Source organism: Vombatus ursinus, unplaced genomic scaffold, assembly GCF_900497805.2.
Source record: "Vombatus ursinus unplaced genomic scaffold, bare-nosed wombat genome assembly UNPS02014168.1, whole genome shotgun sequence".
NCBI lineage: Eukaryota > Metazoa > Chordata > Mammalia > Diprotodontia > Vombatidae > Vombatus > Vombatus ursinus.
Window position 1 is genome coordinate 3419025 of NW_020953946.1, and position 23874 is coordinate 3442898.

Consider the following 23874-nt stretch of genomic DNA (forward strand, 5'->3'; position numbering starts at 1 on the left):
GCCTGCATTGCTTTCTCTTCTCACCTCCACCTCATTACTGTCTCTTTATTCGTCCAAGACACAGTTTAAACATCACCACCTGTGTGAAACCTTTTTTGATTCCTCTGCCCTTCCCCTTCCCCCCTGTAATGTCCTCCTTCCCTAACTATCTTGTACTTTATTGTCTTTTCATTACCCGTGTAAGTTATATGGGATGTCTTAGTGTAGTCTTAGTGTAGTTTTGGGCTTTTATTGAAGTTTTTATTAGGTTTTGATAACATAAATAATATAAAGCTTATTTAAGACTATTAAGGGATTCCCTGAACTGACTAGCTTTGTATTATTTAGAAAATGTGGAACTTTTATTAAACTTCAATAGCTTTAAATTGCACTAAGAATTTTGGTCCACTCTGTACATGTGCATATTGATTCCACTGTTAGAATGTAAGCTTCCCAAGGATAAGAATTGCTTCATTCTTTCAGTCCCCAACATCTGTCCCACTGCCTGCTACCTTGTAGGTGCTTAATAAGTGCTTGTTGATTGAGTGACTTGTGACCCTGGGAAAGTCCAGTGTTAATAAGTTGGAAGTAGTATGTCCTGGAAAACTCTGAGTGTCAGGCTAAGTAGTTTGGACTTTTAGTAAGAACATTACCTTTCCCAGGCTGCTGTTATATATAGATAATTTACCCTCTGATTGGAGGGTGGAACAAAAAACTCCTTTCAAAGCCTTCCTTATTAGAGGGTTCAGATTTTCTAGTGATGTCTTCATCTCCTACCAGCTGTTTTCTGTGTGGTTTCTATTCCACCGATATCATACTCCCAGGCTGGATATTCTCTGTGGCTCCTGCCACCATTCTTACTCCATCCCTTACTTCCTTTCAGGGGTTGAGAACAGCTAGGTGGCACAGCGGATAGAGTGCAGGGCCTGGAGTCAGGAAAACCTGTGTTGGAATCCTGCCTCAGACACCTACTAGCTGTGTGATCCTGGGCAAGGCATTTAATTCTATTTGCCTCAGTCTCCTCATCTGTAAAATGAGCTGGAGAAGGGAATGGCAAATCACTTCATTATCTTTGCCAAGAAAACCCCAAATGGGGTCTTGATGAATCAGACTGCCCTTAAGTACCCTATTCTTCTGATAAAGGGAAGCAAGGGATGAAGGACAAGTTTGGGCAGTAAGTAGAAACACAATTAGATAACAGACTGGGGAAGTAAAAGCCATGAGGAATAGAAAATAATAGCCGGTCTGTCACAGAATGGATTGAGAATGAATCATGACTGAAACGACTGAACAACAACACTAACAACTTGCCCAATTAGATTGTAAGCTCCTTGAGGGCAGGAACTGTTTCTTATTTGTCTCTCCAGGACTTAGTACTATGCCTGAAATATAGTGGGCACATATTGACTTATTTTATTTATTTATTATTTATTTATTTTTATTTATTATATTGGCTATTTCCACATCCGCTTCTTGAGTCTGATGTGCTATTTCTATATAAAATTTAAGATAAAAATCTTATTGACCTGCCTGTACATTCTTGTTCTCTGCTTCCCAATGACTGTCAACAGTTCTTCCATCTCAATCCATTCTTTGAGCTAAGGCCTGCTGTTATTTTCTATTGCTCAGAGCTTTCACTTCCCCAGTCTGTTATCTAATTGTATTTCTACTTATTGCCCAAATTTGTCCTTCCTCCCTTGCTTCCCTTTATCTGGAGAATGGGATATTTAAGGGCAGAGACTGTTTTGTTTATGGCCTGCCCTGAGTGAATTAAATCCTGCGCCAAATTTGGATTATTGGAAGAAATGTTTTACATTCATTAATTGCAGTTGTTAATATTTATAGTCTCAAAGCTAATACATTTCATTAAAGCCTAACCTTGATTAGCAATGATAGTATTATGAATTACTGGAACATGTCTTGTTAATATAAAATGGAAGATCGGTTAAATTCAAATGCTTCTGAAAACAAATCTAGAATACAGAATTTCAGAGCTGAAAGGGATGTTAGAGACCATCTCATCCAACATCCTTATTTTACAGATAAAGCAACTGAGACTCAGTCTATCAAGCTATAGCTAAGTCACCCAAATATAAATATATGTCTATGGCCCAGCTTCACCTCCCACTTCCCATTGTCTCCACCCACATCCGTTTTTGCCACTCCAGCAGCCAGAAGAAGGACTTGGAGCCTCTGCTCACCATTTTGGAAAGGTCATCAACCTTGCATTTTACATCGTCCTTGCTCTCGAGTGTTTCACGGAGAGTTAGGGGAGACCGGGCAGACAACTACATACAAACAAGAACTCTACAGGATAAATTGAAGCTAATCTGCAAGGGGATGTCATTAGCATTAAGGGGAATCAAGAAAGGCTTTTGACAGAAAGTAAGACTTTAGCTGGCACTTGCAAGAAGCCAGGAAAGCCAGGAGATGGATGAAGAGGGAGAGAATTCCAAGCATGAGGTCAGGCAGTGAAAATCTAGGAAGTTGGAAGATGGAGTTTCATGTAAGAGGAACAGGGAGGAGGCCAGTGTCATTGGAATCAAAGACTACATGGAAAGGAGTAAGGTAAGGTACCAGGTTAAGAAAGGCTTTAAAACCCAGGCATGGAGTTAGAACTTGATAGGGGGACAACAGTTAGCCTTTAAAAGGTCCTGAGTAGTGGTGTGATCATTGGGGAAAAAAAATTAAGTGACTTCATTGTGCAATGAGTGCCTTTTGAAGATGCCCTATTCTGCCCTAGCTGTGTGATCCTGGGCAAGGCATTTAATTCTCATACACCACCATCATAGCATAGTGACCCTGGATTCTTTATGTATAAATAAGGTAGAGCCCGTCACACTGTAAAGGTGATAGCTACAGGCCCAGAAGGATACTATGGCTACCTGTCATTGTTGGACCAGCGTAGCTACTTCCTGTCCGTCCCTATCCCTTACCACCTCCATTCCAGCCATAATCCCTATCTCCTTCCCACAGAAACTTTGGAATTCCCTCCATCTTTTCTGAGCTATGAGAACTGAATTGGCATTTCATTTTTCCCAGAGCTCAACCCCCAAGCTACTTCCCAATCACCTCCACATCATGGCGCTGTACTTCAGTAACCCTGTCTCCATTTCAGCTCCCCTTTATTTGTTATCTTCCATTAGAATGTAAGCTTCTTGAGGGCATGATGTGTCTAGCCTGCTTTTATTTGTATTTCTCACACGGAAACCAATCCCTCGCACAGAATAAGCATTTTGTGTATTTGTCTGTCTGTCTTTCTGCTTGTCTATTGATCCATGTATCACTGTAGCCATTGGCCACTAGATAATGTAGGTTTTGGGCCATAAAAACTCGTGTACCTACTAAAGATAGAAGGGATTGGCCCATGCTTTTGAAATCATGGATCCTTTGAAATACTGAACTCTCTGTATTATATTGTGCTGGGCACTGGGAAAAGATGCAGGGACGAGGGGCCATGAGACAGGCATATGAAGAAAAATGGTAACTAGCATTATGTACCACTTTAAGATTTGCAGAGCACTTTGAGACAAGGAGAAGGGTATAAGTGTTTTGCAGTTAGCTGAGGGAGGGCTGGGAAGGGCTTGCTGGAAGAGGCAGTAGGCACAGAAGAGGGGCTGGGCAATGCACAAAAGGATCAGCTATAGCTTGGAGATGGGGAAAAATGGAAATTGGGAGGGGCAAATAGGATTGGTCAACTGGTATGTCTAGTAGGAGAGAGGAGGTATGTGAGATAAGGCTAGAAAGTGAGGTGGGATCTAATGGACGGGGCCTTTCAGTAACTCTTTGAAGCTGATTCCTATTTTGGTATATTTTTATTCTCTTCCCTGGACCTAAAGTAATTTTATCCCCTGCTGTTTGCCTTGCTGGATCCTTCTGTCTTATGGAGAGAGAATCACTCCTGCTCACCTTCCCCATCCCTTCCTTTTTGTTAGTGAGTCATCCAGTTTGTTTCTGAGCTAAACTGGCCTTGTGCCTCTCTGCAGTGGTCCTGCAAAGCTCCTCCTTTGCTAAGTAGCTTGATTTTCATTTTTATTTATTTATTTTTTTAAGCCTGTCCCTTTTGGCACTCTCTTCTGTTCTTTTGGCAGCTTTCAAACCAGCAGATTGAAGGTTAGGATTGTGGTGGTAGTGTTTTAAAATTTTTTTTAAAAGAATTTTTTGCTTGTCCCCAGGGTAATGACTGTAATTGCTTTACAGCTGCATTTTAGATAGTTGTAAAAGTTCTTTGTCTATTATTACTTGTTAACAGAACTGACAAATGAATGGGAACAGATCACAGTCCCCTCCACCCAGTGTGACCTAGCTTATGGAGCTTGCTCAGGGGAAAGAGAGGTCAGATCATGAAAGAGCTCATTGGAACATTCCTTCTTTTCAGGAAATTAGGTGCTGTGATTCATCGCTTTGTGCCCGAAGCATGTCATAATGGTGGTTGTATTTTATGGCAGTCATCTCACGGCCCAGAGTTAACACATTGCTTTGTCAGCTGGATGTTGGGAGGACTTGGGGTTCACAGCCTGAATGTGAGGGATTGGATTAGTCCCTATGTTTTGTGATGGGAGTCTGGATCGTTGTATGTAGGCTCCAGTGCAGGCCAGAAGGCACCATGATAGAGCAGATTTGGAGTTCAAGGACCTGGATTCAAATTCCTTCTCTAATACTGACTGTCTACACCTGTATGTCCTTAGACACAAGTCACTCATGCTCTTTTGGTCCTCTGTTCCTCATTTCTGAAATGAGAGCATTGGGCTAGGTAACCTCCTAAGATTCCTTCCAGCCCTATATCTAAGATGCTATGATACTGATTTGTGGAGGGAGTCTTCAAATATTTTTCCTTCTAATGGTGTTCAGTCTGTCAGTCATTCAACAAACATTTATTAAACAAATATGTTAACTCCAGCAGCAAGCTAAATGTTGAGCATACAAAGAAAGGCAAAAACATAAGGCCCTGCTTTCAAGGTTCTAGGAGTATATGGTGCAAAGGGGTGGTTGAGGAGTTATAGCATTAATGAATGAATAAATGGAAAAGGTCATTTATTAAATGCTTACTGTGTTCCAGACCCTATGCTAACCATTGAGGATACCTTACCCCCCTCAAAAAATAAAACAAAAAGTAAGACCATATCATCTACAGGTAGCTTACATTTTAATTTTGTTCTTGCTGTTGAGTTGTTTTCAGTTGAGTCTGACTCTTCGTGATCCCATTTGGGGTTTTCTTGGTGAAGATGCTAGAGTGGTTTGCCATTTCCTTCTCCAGCTCATTTTATAATTGAGGAAACTGAGGCAGACAGGGTTAAGTGACTTGCCCAGGATCACATAGCTAGTAAGTGTCTGAGGTTGGATTTGAACTCTGCACCACCTAGCTGCTCTTACATTCTAATAGGGAAAGACAATATATAGAGGGAGCTGGAGGGTTGGAAAGGTATGGAGCAGGGTGGGCAAACATGATGGGCCTGGGACCAAACAAGATAAAGTGAAAACAGTCAGAGCTGAGGGTCTCAGTTGTTTTGGAAGATGGAAGAGGTCAGATCACTGGGAACATGTATATAGTATAACATCTTATACTTTTTGAAGCACTTTCAAAGACAACATTATTTGGTCTTAACAACCTAGGTTCCTTTAGCCTTTCCGCATGTGAGGGAATTGATATTTCATTTTTAAAAAGTAATAAGCAGTTTAAAATAACCTGCCTCTATTCCAATTGAGCACATTAGGAAAAAATTCTTTAAATTTCTCAATAAGATTGTTTTTCTCTATTACATTCTGTTTGTATAAATTGTTATATTTCTGATCACTTCACTCTCCATTAATTCATAAAGTTCTTTCAAGTTTCCTCTGAAATTATCTGTGTCATCATTTCTGATAACCCTAATATTACATTGCATAGAAAAACAAAAACACAATTTGTTTAGCTCTTCCCCAATAGGAAGATACTCTTTAGTTTGCAATTTTTAGCTGCCTCAAAAAGAGCTGCTATAAATATCTTTGTCCATGAGATCCTTTTCCTTTTTCTTTGATTTTTATTTTGGTGGGGAGGGGAACAGTATAGGCTCAGCAGTGGTATAATTGAATCAAAGGGTATGTACAGTTTAGTAACTTTCTGGGCATAGTTCCAAATTGTTTTCCAGAATGACTGGACCCATTTGCAATTCCATCAACAGTACACTAGTGTGCTTGTTTTGTCACAACCCCTCCAGTATATGTCATTTTCTTCTTTTGTTATCTTTGCCATTCTGCTAGGTGAAGAACCTCAAATTTGCTTTAGTTTGCATCTCTATAATTGCTAGTGATTTAGAGTTTTTTCGTATGATTTTTGATGCCTTGGGTTTCTTCATTTAAAAAATACTTATTCCTATCTTTTGACCTTGTATCTGTTAGAGAATAGCTGTTATTCTCATACATTTGAATTTCTTACAAATTTGAATCAATTCCGTAGGTATCTTGGGAATGATACCTTTTCAACTTTTATGCTTGTTTCAAAGGATTTTTTTTTTCTCTTCAGTAACTTCTTTCCTGTGTAATTTTTACCACATGTACATTAGATTTGTTTGTGAAGAAACCTTTTAAATTTTATGTAATCAAAATTGACCATTAGTCATGAACTCTTCCCCTACCCACAAATCTGAGAGGGAATTTTTCCAGCTCCTAATTTGTCTCTGGTGTGATTTTTTTATATCTGGGTTATATATCCATTTGGAGCTTAGTATGATATATGGTGTGAAGTACTAGTCTAAACCTTACTTCTGCCAGACAGTTCTCTACTTTCACAGAAGTGTTTTTTCTCACATGGCAATTTCCTAACCCAGTCAGTCGTTGGTTTTATCATATACTCTGCTAATATGTTTGTTTCTTCTGTATATTGTACATGTAATCAATTCACCTAATCAACTTCTCATCTTTTTTTTTTTTTTGAACCAGTATCAAATTACTTAATGATTACTCTTTGGTAGTTCAATTGGGAAACTAGTACTAATGAGATTCCCTTCCTTCTCAATTTTTTTTTTCATTGTTACCCTTGAAATTTTTTTACTTTTTGTCCCTTCATATGAAATTTGTTGTTATTTTTCAAGCTCTGTAAAATATTCTTTGAGAATTTTGATTAGTACATGTTGAATAAATACATTGAAATTGCCAGAGGTTTCATATTGTTAGTGACAAATCAATAGTATCATGGCATTTGGATAGGGCTTGCTAATAGTCATCCTTGACACCCCAGTCAAAAACTCCTTCTGTGTGCCACTTGAGGATAGGTACTGGGGCTGCCTCACTCTTGTTTTTGCATCTCCAGCATTTGCCACTTGGTAAGTGCTTGAAAAATGGTTTTTAATTTTTTTTTCATCCCTTGATTCATTTATACAGCTTTCTTTGGCTTTCTCTATAGCATTATATTTATTTCTGGGCATCAAGTCAACAAGTATTTATTAAGCTCCATATGTATTAAACATAGACTACTGTGTGCCAGGCACTGGAAATAACAGAAGAAAGGCAAAAATAGCTCTTATCCTTAAGGAGCTTGCATTCTAATGGTGATACAAGAATAAACAGAGACAAACTTGGCCTTCAGAAATCTAATTTTTTTTGGAGGTGGGTTGTGGGGGAGATGTAACGTGCAAAATATACTAAAAAATCAGTGCAGTTTGTGCAGTAGTTATTTTGTTCCTATTAAATTATAAACTCCTAAATGGGCAGTGGCATTTTTGTGTCCAAAGTGCCTGGTACATGGTATGCTCTTAATGTTTACTGAATGAACAGATTTGTTTAAATGATTGTATTTATTTTTTACTTTGGTTCGGGTAAAGATGACTTAACCTTTTAAAAACTTTCAGCCTGGATGTGTTTGCCTTCTGGGTAATGCTGAAATGTTTGGTTTAGATTTCTTGTCATTGATTGTCCCTGGAGGTAATCATGCTGTTGATGTCTTGTGGAACTTCCTGGGCCTTGGCATAACCTATGACTTCTTCTCAGTGTATTCATAATAGCCAGAGTTTACCCCGTTCTGTTGTCAAGGAGACAAACTGGCGTTGGCTCCAGCTCTCTGGTTTTCAGGGCAAGCCAACCTACAGGCAAGGCTGCATATTTAGTCAAGCCAAGTGTATACAGTTTTTAGTCACTAGATACACAGCTAGTCATACTGCTTTTCTGTTGGAAAAAAAAAGCCAAAGGATGTGATCAATCATATCATTGGTTGTGTGTGTGGTTTAACACTGTTAAGAAACTGATTTTTTGAAACTGATCTCTTTAAAAAATTTTGATGGTTTTATTGATATTTTCTGTTTCATACATCGATCCATAGTTGTCCCAAGTACCCTCCCCCCTGCCTTTCCCAAGAACCATCCCATGTGACAGAATATGTTTTTAGTGAATAATCTGTGTATATTGATAAATAAGATGTCAGTTGTAATAATATTATAATTTATATTGTATTATATTAATATGTTAGTATCTCGAAGACAAGGATTCTGTCTGTGAAAATGCAGAACTAATGCAAATATAGAAGTGGTAATAATGGTAATTTGATTCTGTGTAGCTCTTCAATGCTTAAACAGCATTTTCCTCACGACAACTCTTTGATGGAGGTAATACAGGTATTTCCTTATTTTTCCAGGATCTCAGATTTCACTGGTATGGGAACTCCTGGTAAGGAAAATTGGCATTACCAATACATATGAACAACTGTTCCGCAATGTGTAGTTTTAGAGATTTGCCCAAGGCACTCCAAGGTTAAAAAGACTTGCTTACAGTCCTGTGTGTAACTGGTGTGTGTTCAAGGTGGAATTTGAACCTGACTTGGAGGTTAGCTACATATGCATTATTCCAAGCCACCTCTCTATACAGGTAGTGCCATCTCCATTTTGTTTTGTTTTTTTTTCTTCACAAAGTGAAACTGAAGGTTGAAGAAGTAATTTGGGATCATAGATTTAGAGCCGGAAAATATAAATAGAGATTATATAGTCCATTGCTTTCATAGAGAAACTGAGGCCCAGTGACATACTCAAGGTCACGTAGGTAATGAGTGGCAGTGCCAGGGTTTAAAACCCAGTTCCTTAAGCTTTAAATTCAGAATTATTTCCACTATGCTTTCCATTTGCGCTTTCTCTCTCTCCCTTCTGTGTCTGTCTCTATGTTCTCTCTCTGTCTCTGTCTCTCTTCTCTGTCTCTGTCTCTCCTCTATTTCCTCTCTTTCTCTCTGTCTCTCTGTTTTGTGTGTACTTATTTATTTACATATTATCTCCTCCCATTACAACGTGCCTTCCTTGAAGGACTGAACTCCTTTGCCTTTCTTTGCATTTTCAGCTGATGGCAACATGCCTGATCACATAGTAAGCATTTACAAAATGCTTGTTGCCCGACCAGCTGACAGATTAACCTGTACAGTGTTCTCTGTAATTCTGTGTTCTTTTACTTTTCAGAGTATAAGGGTAAAAGATAGATCCCAGCCAAGTGCTCTAAGCAAATTTATGTGATGAGGGAGATCATTTTCCAAATGGTGGGGAATCAGGCAAGGTTTTCCAGGGGAGGTGAAACCTGAACTGGGCAAGGAGAGTTTTTCATAGATACAGATTTGCTTCTAGACATTTGGGGCAGCCTCTGTGCATTCACAGAGGCAAGAGAGAACAGGAAAAAAATGGAAACAAGAATAGGGACCATTTGGGCTGGAATGTAGAAAAGGTGAGAAATAAGGTAGGAATGGTAAGTTAGAGCCATTGTGGAGGTACTTAAATGTCAGACTAAACACTATGCATTTTTATCTTTCTTTAAAAATAAATATGTATAATTTTGCTATAGTCAGTATATACAGCTCAAGTTCTGTTGATTTTTTCTCTGTATTACCTTACTATATTTTTTATGTTTTATATTTGTTCTTTTTTATGGCATACAGTATTCATTATTAATAAAATTTATTCAGTCCACCAGTTGGCTATAAAGATAATTTTTCCCCTTCTTTTTTACTATTGAGAATACAATAGTTTTGACCAAAGACACACACACACACACACACACACACACACACACACACACACACAGAGACACGCTAATCTATATGGCCCTTTTTCTCCTTTTTACATTGCTTTTGGGATAGCGTCCTAGCAGTGGAAGTCGCTGGGTTGAAAAGGTAAGATCAGTTTTTTTGAATTTTAGAATCATAGATTTGGAGTTAGAAAAGACCTAGGAGGTCATCTTCCTCATTTAATGGATAAGGACCGTTAAGTGATAGAACTGAGATTCGAATCCAAGTTTCTGACCTCAGAGCCAGTGGACTTTCCACTGCCCCATCGTGCCTAATGCTTTTTTGCATGCTGTCATGTTGCTCTTAAAATGTTTGTACTAGTCTGCATTCCTGCCATCAGTGTACTAAAGTGTGGATTTTTGTCTTAAAGGCATTAGGAAGCCATGGAAGGTTTTTATTTAATAGTATTTTATTTTTTCCAATTATATGTAAAGATAATTTTCAATGTTCATTTTTTACATACATGTATAATCACGTGAATCATAACAAAAGGGGAAAACCATGAGAAAGGAAAAAAAAAGAGAGAGAGAAAATAGTATGTTCAATCTGCATTCAGACGCCACAGTTCTTTCTCTGGAGGTGGAGAGCATTTTCCATCACGAGTCTTTTGGAATTATCTTGGATCTCAGTGTTCATTTTTTGAAAGATTTTGCGTTCCAAATTTTCCCCTTTCCCTTCCCCCCCAAGACGCCAAACAATCTGATATAGGTTATACATATGCAATCATGTAAAACATATTTCCGTATTAGTCATGTTGTGAAAGAAGAAACAGAACAAAAAGAAAAAACCATGAAAAAAAAACAAAAAAAGTGAAAATAGCATGCTTTGATCTGCATTCAGATTCCATTAGTTCTTTCTCTGGATGTGGATAGCATTCATGGAAGGTATTTGAGCAGGTGAATGTTGTAGTTAGACCATTAGGTCTTGCATTAGGAAAATGGTTTTGGCAACTGTGTGAAGGATGGATTAGAGAGAAGAAAAACTGGAGTCAGGGAGACCAGTTAGCCTGCGATTATCATTAAGGCAAAAGGTGAGTTCAGAGCTTGAATTAGGGTAGTGGCACTGAGAATGGGGAGAAGGGCCCCATATAGGATGAGAGAGGTGCTGTGGTCTAATATGTAGGACTTGGCAACTGGTTGGATGGGAGTGGGCAGTGTGAGGTAGAAGAAGGAAGTGAAGACCACTTTTAAATTTGTGAGGTTGAAGGAGGGCCTTGGTTTCTTTAATGGAAAAAGAAAGTTGGGAAGAAACATGGATTTTCAAATGACACGCAGCTCTCAGGAGTTTACTAGACTGTATGACATAGCATTTGTTTCCATGTAGGGTAAGTAAAAAAAAACTTACTTTTCCCTGTTTATTATTGAAGTTTTCTTTTTTTGGCTTGTTAACAATATATTTTTGCAATTTTGAAGGTTTATTTAATTTGAGAAATTATTTTTAAGTTTTAGAGATAAAATCATTGTAAATGAAGGCATTATGTCTTGTCTTTGACATTCATAATAGTCCGTGGGAAAACATTATCTGTTGGAAAGGTAGAAACGTGTCAGGGATTTACTGTATAACCACTCATTTTTCCTTGCTGTGCTTCCATTCCCTCGTCCACAAAACGACGTGAATCCATCCAAAACATAGAGCATACTGTGGTGCTTCATTTGTCCTGGACTAACAGTGAATGAGGGCAGCTGGGTAGTGCCATAATGCGTAGAGCACTGGGCCTGGAGTCAGGAATACGCATCTTCCAGAGTTCAAATTCAGCCTCAGATACTAGCTGTGTGACCCTGGGCAAGTCATTTCACTCTGTTTGCCTCAGTTTCTTCATCTGTAAAATGAACTGGAGAAGGAAATGTCAAACTCCTCCAATATCTTTGCCAAGAAAACCCCAAATGAGGTCATGAAGAGTTGGACATGATTGAAATGACTGAACAACAACTAGTGAATAATTTTATTTACATTTGAATTTTTTAGACGACTGATACTTCTTTTCTTTGGATACCTAGACTTTCCAAGTTCTAACCATGTTTCAATGAGCCCTAGAATATTAAAACTGGGTGGGATCAAATGTGATAATGTTTGTAAAGTATTTATATTTAGCATATGGTGGATACTTAATAAATACTTATTCCAAACCCTGGATGGGGCTATAGAAGCCAATGTCCTCATTTTATGTGTGGAAAAAATGAGGCCCAAAGTGTCAGACTGCTTATTTAATGCTAGCCATTACGTAACTCAGTGACCCAGTTAGTTTTTTTTTTTTTTTTATTTAATCACCTTTTATTAAGGACAGTTTGGCATTTTTCATTTGTGCAAGTCATAATTTCTAACTAGGTGCTATAATTATTTTTTTCTCCCAGATGAAACAAAACTTTTCAAGCTGTCTTGCACCAAAGGTTCTTACTTAACCTGTGGCCCTCAGACCCCAGGAGGTTACGTGAAATTAGATAGGGAAAAATTAACATAATTATTGAACTAACCTCTAACTGAAATTGAACATTTCCTTCAATTACTTGAAAATATTGTTCTAAGGAAGAGTCCGTAGGCTGTATCAGATTGCCATAGTGGTCTAAGATACAAGGCTCCACCAGGCTGCCAAAAGGGGTCCAAAAAAAAAAAGATTGAGGACAGATTCTGTTGATCTCATTGCAGTCTAGTTTCTGTACCTCCTTTACTTATGACCAACTTACAGAAAGGAAGTGGATGACTTCATCGCAGAATCAACAAACATGTTCACCTAAACAGGAAGACTTCTTCCTCATTCAGGACTTAGTTTTGTGGTAAACTCAGGAGGAGAAGCTGCAGAGCCCCAGTAATGAAGTGGATATTTTCTTAAAATAAGTACCACACCCTAACTAAAAAACCCCAATTCCTTCTTTGCAGCACCTCCTCCCCCCAGCTCAAAGTGCAAATATTTAAATATATTTGTACCTTGTTTTGCATTTATAGTAGATGTCCAAAGCAGCCATCTGCGTTTTGAAATAGGAAAATATATGAAAGTCACGGATATAATTATTGACCTTCAACAGATGAATTTTCATTTTAGAACAGGTGCATGGGCAGGGAGAAACAAATGTTTTTGCAGTAAAATTACATTAATAATATTTTTATTCACCCAAATAAGTTCTCTTTTCTCTCTTTTTTTTTGTTGAGTCTCCACATGCCGATTACATTTAATATGAAAATAGACAGAAATTTGGGGAATTTTTTTTCTTCACCCTTTTACTTTTTTCCTTTGATTGCTAGTGCCTGTGAAAGCATACTTTATATATTTCTCTCATTATTTGCTGTAGTTACTTCCTGAAGTCTAAATTTATAGCTGTATGGGACATTTTTGCAGTCCAATGCTCCTTCCTCATTTTAGAGATGAGACACTGAGACTCGGACAAGACAAGCGACTTGCTCCAGGTCATATAGACCGTGTAGGGTGAGTGAAAGAACTTTTCCCTATTCATTGTTAAATATAGCTGTAATTGGCAGAGCCATCTTCTTACTCTGTCTAAATCCAGTAGCCTTTCCACCATAACATGTCACATTGTTTGAAAAAAAAAATCTACTCTTAGAATGAGAACTGTTTCAAATAGTGTTATAGGATAATTAAACCTGAAGGATCTGGGGACTAGGTTAGTTTCATGTATTAGTATAATGAGTACCTGGAGAAATTGTTTTATTTTATTTTATTTTTTGAACTTTAAATAGTATTTTTTTCCAATTACATATAAAGGTAGTTTTCAACATTCGTTTTTTATAAGATTTTGAGTTCCAATTTTTTCTTCTTCCTTTCCCCCTCCCCAAGACGGCAAGCAATCTGATATAGGTTTTACATGTATAGTCATGTTAAACATATTTCCACTTTAGTCATGTTGTGAAAGAAGAAACAGAACAAAAGAGAAAAACCATGAAAAATCAAAATAAAAAAAAGTGAAAAGAATATACTTTGATCTACATTCATAGTTCTTTCTCTGGATGTGGATAGCATTTTCCATCATGAGTCTTTTGGAATTGCCTTGGATTATTGTATTGCTGAGAAGAGCTAAGTCTATTATAGTTGCTTGTGACACAATTTTACTGTTACTGTGTACAGTGTTCTCCTGGTTCTGTTAACTTCACTCTGTAATAGTTCATGTAAGGCTTTCTTAGGCAGGTTTTTCTGAAATCTGCCTATCATTTCCTTTTTTTTTTTTTTTTTTTGGTGAGGCAATTAGGGTTAAATGACTTGCCCAGGGTCACACAGCTAGTAAATGTCATGTGTCTGAGACTGGATTTGAACTCAGGTCCTCCTGACTCCAAGGCCAGAGCTGTATCCACGACGCCACCTAGCTGCCTCCGTATCGTTTCTTTTCTTTTCTTTTCTTTTTTTTAAGGCAATTGGGGTTAAGTGACTTGCCCAGTGTCACACAGCCCTAGTAAGTGTCAAGTGTTTAGTCAGAGGCCGGATTTGAACTCAGATTCTCCTGACTCCACCCCCTATCATTTCTTTTGCCACGATAGTATTCCATTACATTCATACACCACGACTTGTTTAGCCATTCCCCAATTGATGGGCATCCCCTCAATTTCAGATTCTTTGCTATCACAAAAAGAGCTGCTATAAATATTTTTGTACATGTAGGTCCTTTTCTCCTTTTTATGATGTCTTTGGGATACAGACCTAGTAGTGATATTGCTGGATCAAAGGTTATGCACAGTTTGATTGCCCTTTGGGCATATTCCAAGTGGCTCTTCAGAATGGGTGGATCAGTTCACAATTTCAACCAACCATGCATTAAGGTCCCAGAAATTGTGCTTTTTAAAGGTATAGTAGAAAAAGACAAAAAATGTATATGGGATAGGGAAAAGGATAGAATGAGGGGGAATCCTAGTGACTCTCCTTTTGTTTTTGTCTCAAAGCTTTGCCAGCTGAAGGAAATTGGTTTGTGTGGGCTGTCTGTAAAAAACTATAGCTGGTATATGGATGGGTGCACACTGTTTTGAGGTTGGGAGTTTGGGAGCATGCTTATTATTCGTTTGGGTAATTTGCAAGCTCCATTAATGAATTGAAAATATGACTTAATGTACCTTGTCCAGTTGCATGCCACCTGTTGAAAAATACGTCTGTTTAAAATAAAGAGTGCTTCCATTGACAGTATTTGCTGAACCATGAGACTGGCTACCTTGTCACTCATTGCCCTGGTCTTGCCTTAGAGTAATTAGAAGTAAGATGGTTAAGGAAATCGTCTGTATTCTAGAAGAGTATCTACTTGGTGAGGTTAAGATACTTAGGGGGAAATTATCCCCCTGAGGTTGCATAGATGTAGAGGATGTTAAAAACAGAAAGTTTGTGGCTTTTACCACTAACCAGTTTTTAATTGCCAAAAGGTTTTTCTTTTTTTGGGTTTGTTGGGCTGTGGTTTCATCTCACAAACTTTGTGGTTCTGAGACACACTCTGCCCACCTGTCCCCCTCTAGTTAATTTTGGTCTGAAAACTAATACAGCATCAGAAAACGTGCTGACACATTGTTTTGAAGTTTATACCATATTCATAAAGTACCGTTCCAGGTGTTAGGTGGTGCCCCGGAGGGGAGATTTGATTTCTTGGCTGTTTTGATGTTCCAAAGAGGCGTTTTGTTTCTTCTGAAGATGTCATTTTCCATTTCGACTTGTAGTTTCTCCCTTTAAAACATATTGGAGTCTTGGGGCAGGGGGTTCATTCAGTTACTTTTTCACACTATTGTCTCTCTTGTTGATAAACATGTATAATTGCCACTGTGCATAATGCATCTACTCCAGTGCTCTACTCCTTTAGTATAAAAAAATCTATATAGTGGAAAGAGTGCTAGATTTGAAGCCAGGCAGACTAGAGTTCAAATTCCACCTCTAATCATAAGATCCTAGATGTAGACCTTGAAAAAGGAAGCATAGAGGTCATTTAACCTAACTTCTCATTTTACAGGTGAGAAAACAGGCCCAGAGAAAATAAGTGATTTGACCTGAGTTATACAGTAAGTGACTGAACTGGGATTTGAACTTGGGTCCTGGGGCTCTTTTCACTTTAGTAGAGGCCTCCTGATATTACTGTGAAACTGTGGGCAGGTTAATAATTGTTGAAAAATAATCACTGTAACTTCCATCCTCATAAGATTCTTTATGATAATCAAATGAGATTGGGGCAGCTAGGTGGCACCCATAGAGTACCTGGCCTGAAGTCAGGAAGACTTATCTTCCTGAGTTCAAATCTGACCTCAGCCACTTACTAGCTGTGTGACCCTAGGCAAGTCACTTCACGCTGTTTACCTCAGTTTCCTCATCTGTAAAGTGAGCTGGAGAAGAAAATGGCAAACCACTCCAGTGTCTCTGCCAAAAGAAAACCCAAATAGAGTCACAAAGAGTCACACTTGACTGAAATGACTGAACACCAACATGCCATGTGCCAAGCACTGTGCTAAGTGCTTTAGAAGTATTATTTCATTTGATCCTCATATCAACCCTGTGAGGTAGATGCCGTTATCATTCCCATTTTACACTTCAGGAAACTGAGGCAGATAGAGGTTAAGTGACTTGCCCAGGGTCACAGCTAGTAAATACCTGAGGCTGGATCTTGCCTTGGGTTTTCCTGACTTCAGCCCTGGTGTTCACTAGTTGCCAGTATGCCAGGTATGACCCCTATTATTACTATTACTGCTAACTGCTCTAAAGACATAAGCAAGAAGTGTTGAGGGTGTAAAATGTCTTACAACCATCTTTGTTAATACACAGGCAGAATGGGAAAGTTGCCGTTACACATAGAATATTTTTTGAGGTCATCATCTTTGTCAAGATCAAAAAGCTCTCTGCCAGGCATTGAAGAAAGAGGACTAGTCCATAGAGTTTAGCTGGAGTTAGTGGCTATTATGCTTATGGATACCAGAACAAAGACATATATTGGTATAGTGTTTTGATCATATATAGGTCAAATAAGGAAGTTAGAAAGAGGGGGTAATTTGTGGGAAAAGGTAGCAAATTCTGTTTTGGACACATTGAAGTTCAAGATACCTATAGGACATCTAATTAGAGGCCTCTAATTGGTAATAAGTGATGGAGAACTGGAGTTCAGGCTGGGCCTTGAGTCAGAAGGACCTGAGTTCAAATGTGGCCTCAGATACTTTACTGACTCTGTGACCCTGGAAAAGGCACTTAACCCTTTTTGCCTCAATTCGCCATCTGTAAAATGGGCTGGAGAAGGAAATGGCAAACCATTCCAGAATCTTGGCCAAGAAACCTCCAAATGGGGTCACAGAGAGTCAGACACAGCTGAAACAACACAACAACAACAGCAATTCCAAGGTTATATTTTTCAAAGTAGAAAACATTATCTTCCCTCTAGCTGTATCCCAATATCAATTTCCAAATTGTTCACCCTGGGGTTAGGAGTTCATGGCAAAGTTTAAATGATAGTGATATTTTTTTCCTCCAAGATATTAAATAGGAAATTCATATGTAGATATAGATATAATTATATGTAGCGCATGTGGAGCGTGAAAATAGACTTGATTTTTGTCATTTTGTTCTAGAATTTCCTCCATCATCCCTTTATTCTGGGGTTGTTAAACATAATTACACCAGTTTTCTTTTTAAGGGCATTTATGGCTAGTGATATATTTCAAATCCTAAAGTGTTTCACGGCCAAATGAATTTAGGAAATGCTAAACCAGAGCCAATGGAGGTGTTTTGAGGGGATTAGGGATTTTACCTACATTCCTGGGTGGTGAGAGCATTGTTACTTTTTCACTCATGGTTCTTAAACTCCCCTTGGTTTCTCTGGCCTTGTTCTTTCCCTTGAGCCCCACCCCAAAGAGCCATTCATGCCTAAGTCCTGGTCTGCATCAGACCTCCTGGTCTTTCTCTGTCTTTTTGCCTCCCAAGAATGCCTTACATACCTCAGATTCTGACTGTCTTGGTTCCAAGTGAGCCATCTCCCTTGGGATCTTTATTTGTGCACAAGTGAATATGGGGCATCAGAATTTGTGAGAGCCCACAAGAGTATCTCCCAGTGGAAAAGTTAATCACCACAATAACATATTTTTATATTTTTCAAAGCACTTTCTTATATACGATTTTATCTGATTGTCTCAACAACCTTTTGGGTGAATATTACTAATTTTACTATTGAAGAAGCAAGAAATACCAAGAAGTTGTGACTTCCTTAATGTGGGTACATACATGGACTTGTGGCTGAATTAGGACTCTAAAATCCTGACCTCTTGACTTCAAGTTGAGTGATGGCTTCTACTGTGCCTTAATTAAAAGAAGGAAACAACGTCTAAGCTTGAAACTGATTTCTGAATCTAGTCTAAAATGCTAACATCTTCATTAAGCAGTACTTGAAGTGAGAGAGAGTATAGATTTCCATGTCCTTGATTTCCTAGAATTTTACTGACTGGATGATGTATATAAACATCTATTTTATAGTACACTTATAGTTCACACGTTAATTGTATTTATACACACACACACACATACACACACACACACATATTGATAGTTATCAGAGCTGCTGGCCCAGGAAGCCAAGTTACCTTCTCCACTAAGGGACTAAGGGAATTTATATTAAATTTTGCATTCAATTATGGCTTCTAGAAAGATGGCTCCAGATTGGTCTTGGTGTCTTAGAATCATTATGCTCCAACCTCAGAATAGAATTTCTCCCTTCTATTTCCAGATGGGCCATCTAAATTGGGCTGTTTATAGCAGGAATTTTGGGACAGTCACTTAAACAGACCTTAGGTTTGGCTCATGGCTAGGATCTTGCAAAAAGGGACAGCAAATGACTGAATGAATAAAACATACGTCTTTGGCCATGGTTGATGCAGGAATTTAGTTTGCTTTCCGATGCATATTTGTTATAAGGGTTTTGTTTTTCTTTTCCTTTTTTTCCATTGCAGGAAGGAAAGAAAATAAATACTTGTAAATTGGGGGAAAAATTACTTTAAAAACAAACAAACAAAAAAAAAACAAAGAACAGATAGTAAAACAGCTTTCGCTTCACAAGGACTACTATTACAGTACGTTAAATGCATTGTAAGAAGTGGTTTCTCTGTTGGGTTTCTTCTGTAGTTGTTTTTGTCATGGGCGGGGTCAGGTTCTGGCGGAGGAGTGTTGAAGTGACTGATAGAACAAGACAGTGACAGTGGGCATTAGTGAAATATAAGTATGTCACCATGAGTAAGACCGTGCATAGTAGAGGACATAAGGCATGTCTAACTGTCATAGCTTGGTAGATTGTCCAAATGCTGCAGGAGCAGTGGTACAGACTTCAGTGGAAGTCAGAGGAAGGAAGATAACATGCCCGTTGATTATCAGAAAACTTGTAACTTGTTGCTTAATGATAGATCTCCCTCCACTCTAGCTTCTGGCTTGGTATCTCCAATGGTCCTGCTTCCTCCACATTAAGCCTTAGGAAGGGAAGGGAGGACAGCATGGGAGAAAGGAGGAAAAAGAAAGGATAGATCTTCCTAATGGCTTGTGAGACAATCTGAAAAACATTCCTGTACTTAAGAATCCTGTTTCATTTTCTTGGCTGTGTGACAGGATCAAGATGACTGCCCAGGTGACTCTGGAAGATGCTCTGTCCAATGTGGACCTCCTTGAGGAATTGCCCCTGCCAGACCAGCAGCCATGTATTGAGCCCCCACCGTCCTCTTTGCTCTATCAGGTAGATGACCTTCAGGAACGTTATTGCACTTGAACAATTAATATATAAGAGGTACCATGATGTAGTGGTAAGAAAGCACTGAATTTAGAATCAGAAATTCTAGATTCCAGGCTTGACTCTCAGATACTAGCTTTACTACCTACCATCTCTGAGCCTCAGTTTCCTCATCAGTAAAATGAAGATAATCTTGTACTACTGGAAATATTATTATGATGCTTTGTAAATCCAAAACAAATAGTAATTGCAACTAATGTTATAACAATAATTTTATTTTAAATAAATCTGCCTTTTCCCTCCTAAATTTACCTCTACTTTGTTTTTTCTTCTTAGCCAAACTTCAACACTAACTTTGAAGACAGAAATGCATTTGTCACAGGCATTGCAAGATACATCGAACAAGCAACAGTTCATTCTAGCATGGTAATTCATCTGTCTATATTTATTTACCCTTTGCAATAGAAAATCTAAATGGTGAATAATAGATTTTTGAAAGTTACTCCCTAAGCCCCCTCCTTCCTTTTTTGGGGTATTCTATTGATAGGTGATAGGGAAAATGGATTTAAGGAAAGGTGATGATATTTTCACTAAGGAAGAATATATAGTGGGAAAAATAAGCTTATGATTAGTTCTGTCATTTGTTTTATTCCTACCTTCTTCACATCTGCATTATTGAAAAGTAACAACAGAAAGAGTTTACATCAAGTATAACATTTGTGACTTTTGGAAATTCACCTTCTGCTTTTTTTCTCTTGATACCCTGATGGAACATGGATTTTTGCTTTTGTTTTTTTCAATATCCGTCTCTTTTCCATATGAAAAAGCAAAGGCCAATTTTGTTTTTTGTTAAGTAGTTTCTAGTTAAGGAGGTTTGTAGTTACTATTTAGATGTATATTTGCATTTCTCTGGAGGACAAATAGCGAACATTCCATTGGTGCACAAAGCGGCTTTTATTTTGGTTTAACCATTCTACCTCAAACCTAGCTCAGCATTGATTAAAACTTTATTTAGTGGTTAGCAAGAGTTTGACATTAAAAGATAAGAGGTAGAGAGTTTTGGGGGCTTTGTCATACCATTTAATAATCTAGGGGTATCTTCATTTTCATCTCAATGAAGCAGAGTACTCAAACTATGGGAAAAGGGATGCTGAAATCAAAGATTGAAGTGGGGGAGGCTTAATGTGTAGTTTCTCTATAAGGTTTGAGGACAAAGATAATGTCAGCCCAATTTAATTTGTTTTAATATATCAATATATATCATATATCAATAATATATCAATACATAACCACACTGTTACATTACTTGCTATAAACACGTCTGTATACAGATTTAACCTACCAGGCCATTTTGGCTTCTGATCCTGACCTGTCTGTCAGATTATGACACAGATCATCTAAGCCTCTCCATCCACTGGAGTCTCTACACAGCAGGTGGTCTCATCACATAAAGATTTCAGTTCGGTTAAAAAAAGATTGGTTCATTTCTCTACCTTAGTTTTTTAAATGATCAGTCCTTCCTTTTGAGATTTTTTTGCCAAAACATTCTCTTGTGTTCTTGTGTCTAATTGTAGAATGAAATGTTGGAGGAAGGTCAAGAATATGCTGTTATGCTATACACATGGAGAAGCTGCTCCAGGGCCATTCCTCAGGTAAAGAAATTTAAAATGCCACCATTCCTATAGATTTTCTATGTATCTCTTTCAGGCTCTGCCCAGGGTGTCCACTGAAGCAATGCACTCTTTTTTTCTCTCCCATCCTTTCTGTGGTTGATTCTGTGAAGCCAGGGACTTTCAAAGACGGCGCCAGTGATGGATTGGATGACTTTTGTCCGAGAATCATTTTAGCTAAGTGTGACAAGGTCAACAGACATAGTCGGGCTTTGGTTGTTGACAAATATTCATGAAATTGTCTACTGTGACAGAGAGAAGGGTTGAGCCCGCATTAGGGGACAGAATACTCTTACATGCCAAGCACTGTGCTCAACATGGGAGATACAGAGATTGTTCCTGCCTTCAAGGATCTTAGCATTTTTTAAATCAAAATTTTGTATTTTCAAAATCTTATTTTTCTCTTTTTCCCATTCTGCCCTCCCCCAATCCGAAGGGGAAATTATTTTAGTTCCTTTCATGAAATGTATAGGTTCTATTTTAAATAGGTTTTTCTTGGTCCTCCAAGTATATGGATGTATTATTTGTCTCTTAGTTCTTCTGAAACTGGGAAACAAAACTCATTAAAAATACGCATAGTTACACAAAACAAATTCCCTCATTGGTCATGTCCAAAAATGTTTTTCTTATTCTGTACCCTGAGTCTGTCATCTCTGTTGGGAGGTAGGTAGCATGCTCCATTGCCAGATTTCTGGAATTCTGGTTAGACTGTGAGCTCCTTAAACACAGGGACTTCTTTTTCCTTTCTTTATTTCCATTACTTAAGCACAGTACCTGGCACATAGTAGGTGCTTAATAAATAATTGCTAAGTGGTTGGTCACTGCATTGATCAGAATTCTTAAGTCTTTCAAAGATGTTTGTATTTGTTGTTGTTATTGTGTAAATTATTCTGTTGGTTTTTGTCATTTCACTCTGTATCAGTTCATACAAGTCTTCCAAGGTTTCTCTGAAACCAAAGGAAGTTAAATTCTAAACAGAGTGAAAGCATATATAAGTAGACAATGGAAGATACATAAAAAATAGATTAAAGCTAACTTTAGATGGAAGACACCAATAATGAGGGGAATCTGAAAAGGCCTCCTCCAGAAGCTGTTGCTTGAGCCCAATCTTTTTTTTTTTTTTTTGGCTGAGCAGTGGGGTTAAATGACTTGCCCAGGATCACACAGCTAGTAAGACTTGAGCCCAATCTTGAAGCAGTGCAGAAATTTTAAGGAGTGTAGAGAAGAGCAAGGGGAACATTCCCAGCATGCGAACTACCAGTGCAAAAACAGACAGATGGGAGATGTACTGTCTTGTGTGAGGAATAGTCGGTAGGACAGTATGGTTGGACCATAGAGAATATGGAGGAGAGAAATGTCTAAGAAGACCAGAAAGATAAGAGGGACTAAGACAGCCTCAAATATTAAAGTATTCCAGGGGGATGTCCATCATTTGGGGAATGGCTGAACAAGTTGTGGTATATGATTATAATTAAATACTACTATGCTATAAAAAATGAGCAAGATAATTTCAGAAAAACCTGGAAAGACTTACATGAACTGATGCAGAGTGAAGTAAGCAAAATGAGAACGTTATACATAGTAGTAGCAATATTGTACAGTGAACAATTGTGAATGATTTAGCTGTTTTCAGCAATACAATTGTCAGCAGCTTAATTATTTTAATGAGTTTTGTTTTGCTTTATTTCCCCTTGGGATTGGGGGAGGGTGGAGTGGAAGAAAGAGGAAAATAAAATTTTGAAAATACAAAATTTTAATTTAAAAATGCTAAGATCTTTTGAGGGCAGGGGCAGTCTCTGTTAGCAAGACAGTCCCAAAGGACTCATGATGATGAAAAATGTTATCCATCTCCAGAGAAAGAACTGATGGAATTTGAATGCAGACTAAAGCATTTCACTTTGTTTCTTATTTTATTTTTTATTTTTTTTATTTTCTTCCACAAAATAACTAATATGGAAATAATGTTTATATGATTGCACATGTAGAACCTGTATCAGATTGCTTACCATTTGAGGGAGAAGTGGGAGGGAGGGAGAGAATTTGGACCTAAAATTTTAAAAAATGTTAAAAATTATTTTTATATGTAATTGGGGAAAAAAATAAAATACTATTTTTTAAAAAAAAGTGTTCTACTTACCAGACTTCTGCCAGGGAGTAGTGCTTGTGAAAAGAATAACTCTTATTCTTTTTTTTTTTTAATTTAATTTTTTTTTAAGCAGTTGGGGTTAAATGACTTGCCCAGGGTCACACAGCTAGTAAGTGTCAAGTATTTGGTCTGAGGCTGGATTTGAACTCGGGTCCCCCGACTTCAGGGCTGGTGCTCTATCCACTGTGCCACCTAGCTGCCCCAACTTTCTTATTCTTGATGCCATATGTGGCTTTATTTTTCTTCAAATGCAGGTCAAATGCAACGAACAACCGAACAGAGTGGAGATTTATGAGAAGACTGTGGAGGTGCTGGAACCAGAAGTCACCAAACTGATGAATTTTATGTATTTTCAGGTAAATACAGAAAAATAAGCCAGGGTAATTAAGTGTATGTGGAAATGCTGGCAAGCCT

General features: G+C 38.0%; 1 protein-coding gene across 5 annotated transcripts in view; it reads left to right on the plus strand.

Moving 5' to 3' along the window:
• The window catches only part of CYFIP1 (cytoplasmic FMR1 interacting protein 1), a 178005-nt gene that overhangs the window by 36072 nt on the left and 118059 nt on the right, over window positions 1-23874 (plus strand). Inside the window, exons 1-6 of one of the 5 annotated variants that reach the window (XM_027859447.1) lie at window positions 2203-2547; window positions 15913-15961; window positions 19527-19650; window positions 19981-20070; window positions 21219-21296; window positions 23715-23816. In XM_027859447.1, coding sequence (XP_027715248.1) covers window positions 19534-19650; window positions 19981-20070; window positions 21219-21296; window positions 23715-23816 — 387 coding nt within the window. In that variant the 5' untranslated portion in view covers window positions 2203-2547; window positions 15913-15961; window positions 19527-19533. Of the gene's footprint in view, window positions 1-2201; window positions 2548-15912; window positions 15962-19526; window positions 19651-19980; window positions 20071-21218; window positions 21297-23714; window positions 23817-23874 lie in introns of those variants that run through there. The other 4 variants (XM_027859446.1, XM_027859444.1, XM_027859443.1 and 1 more) reach the window with 4 other exon arrangements.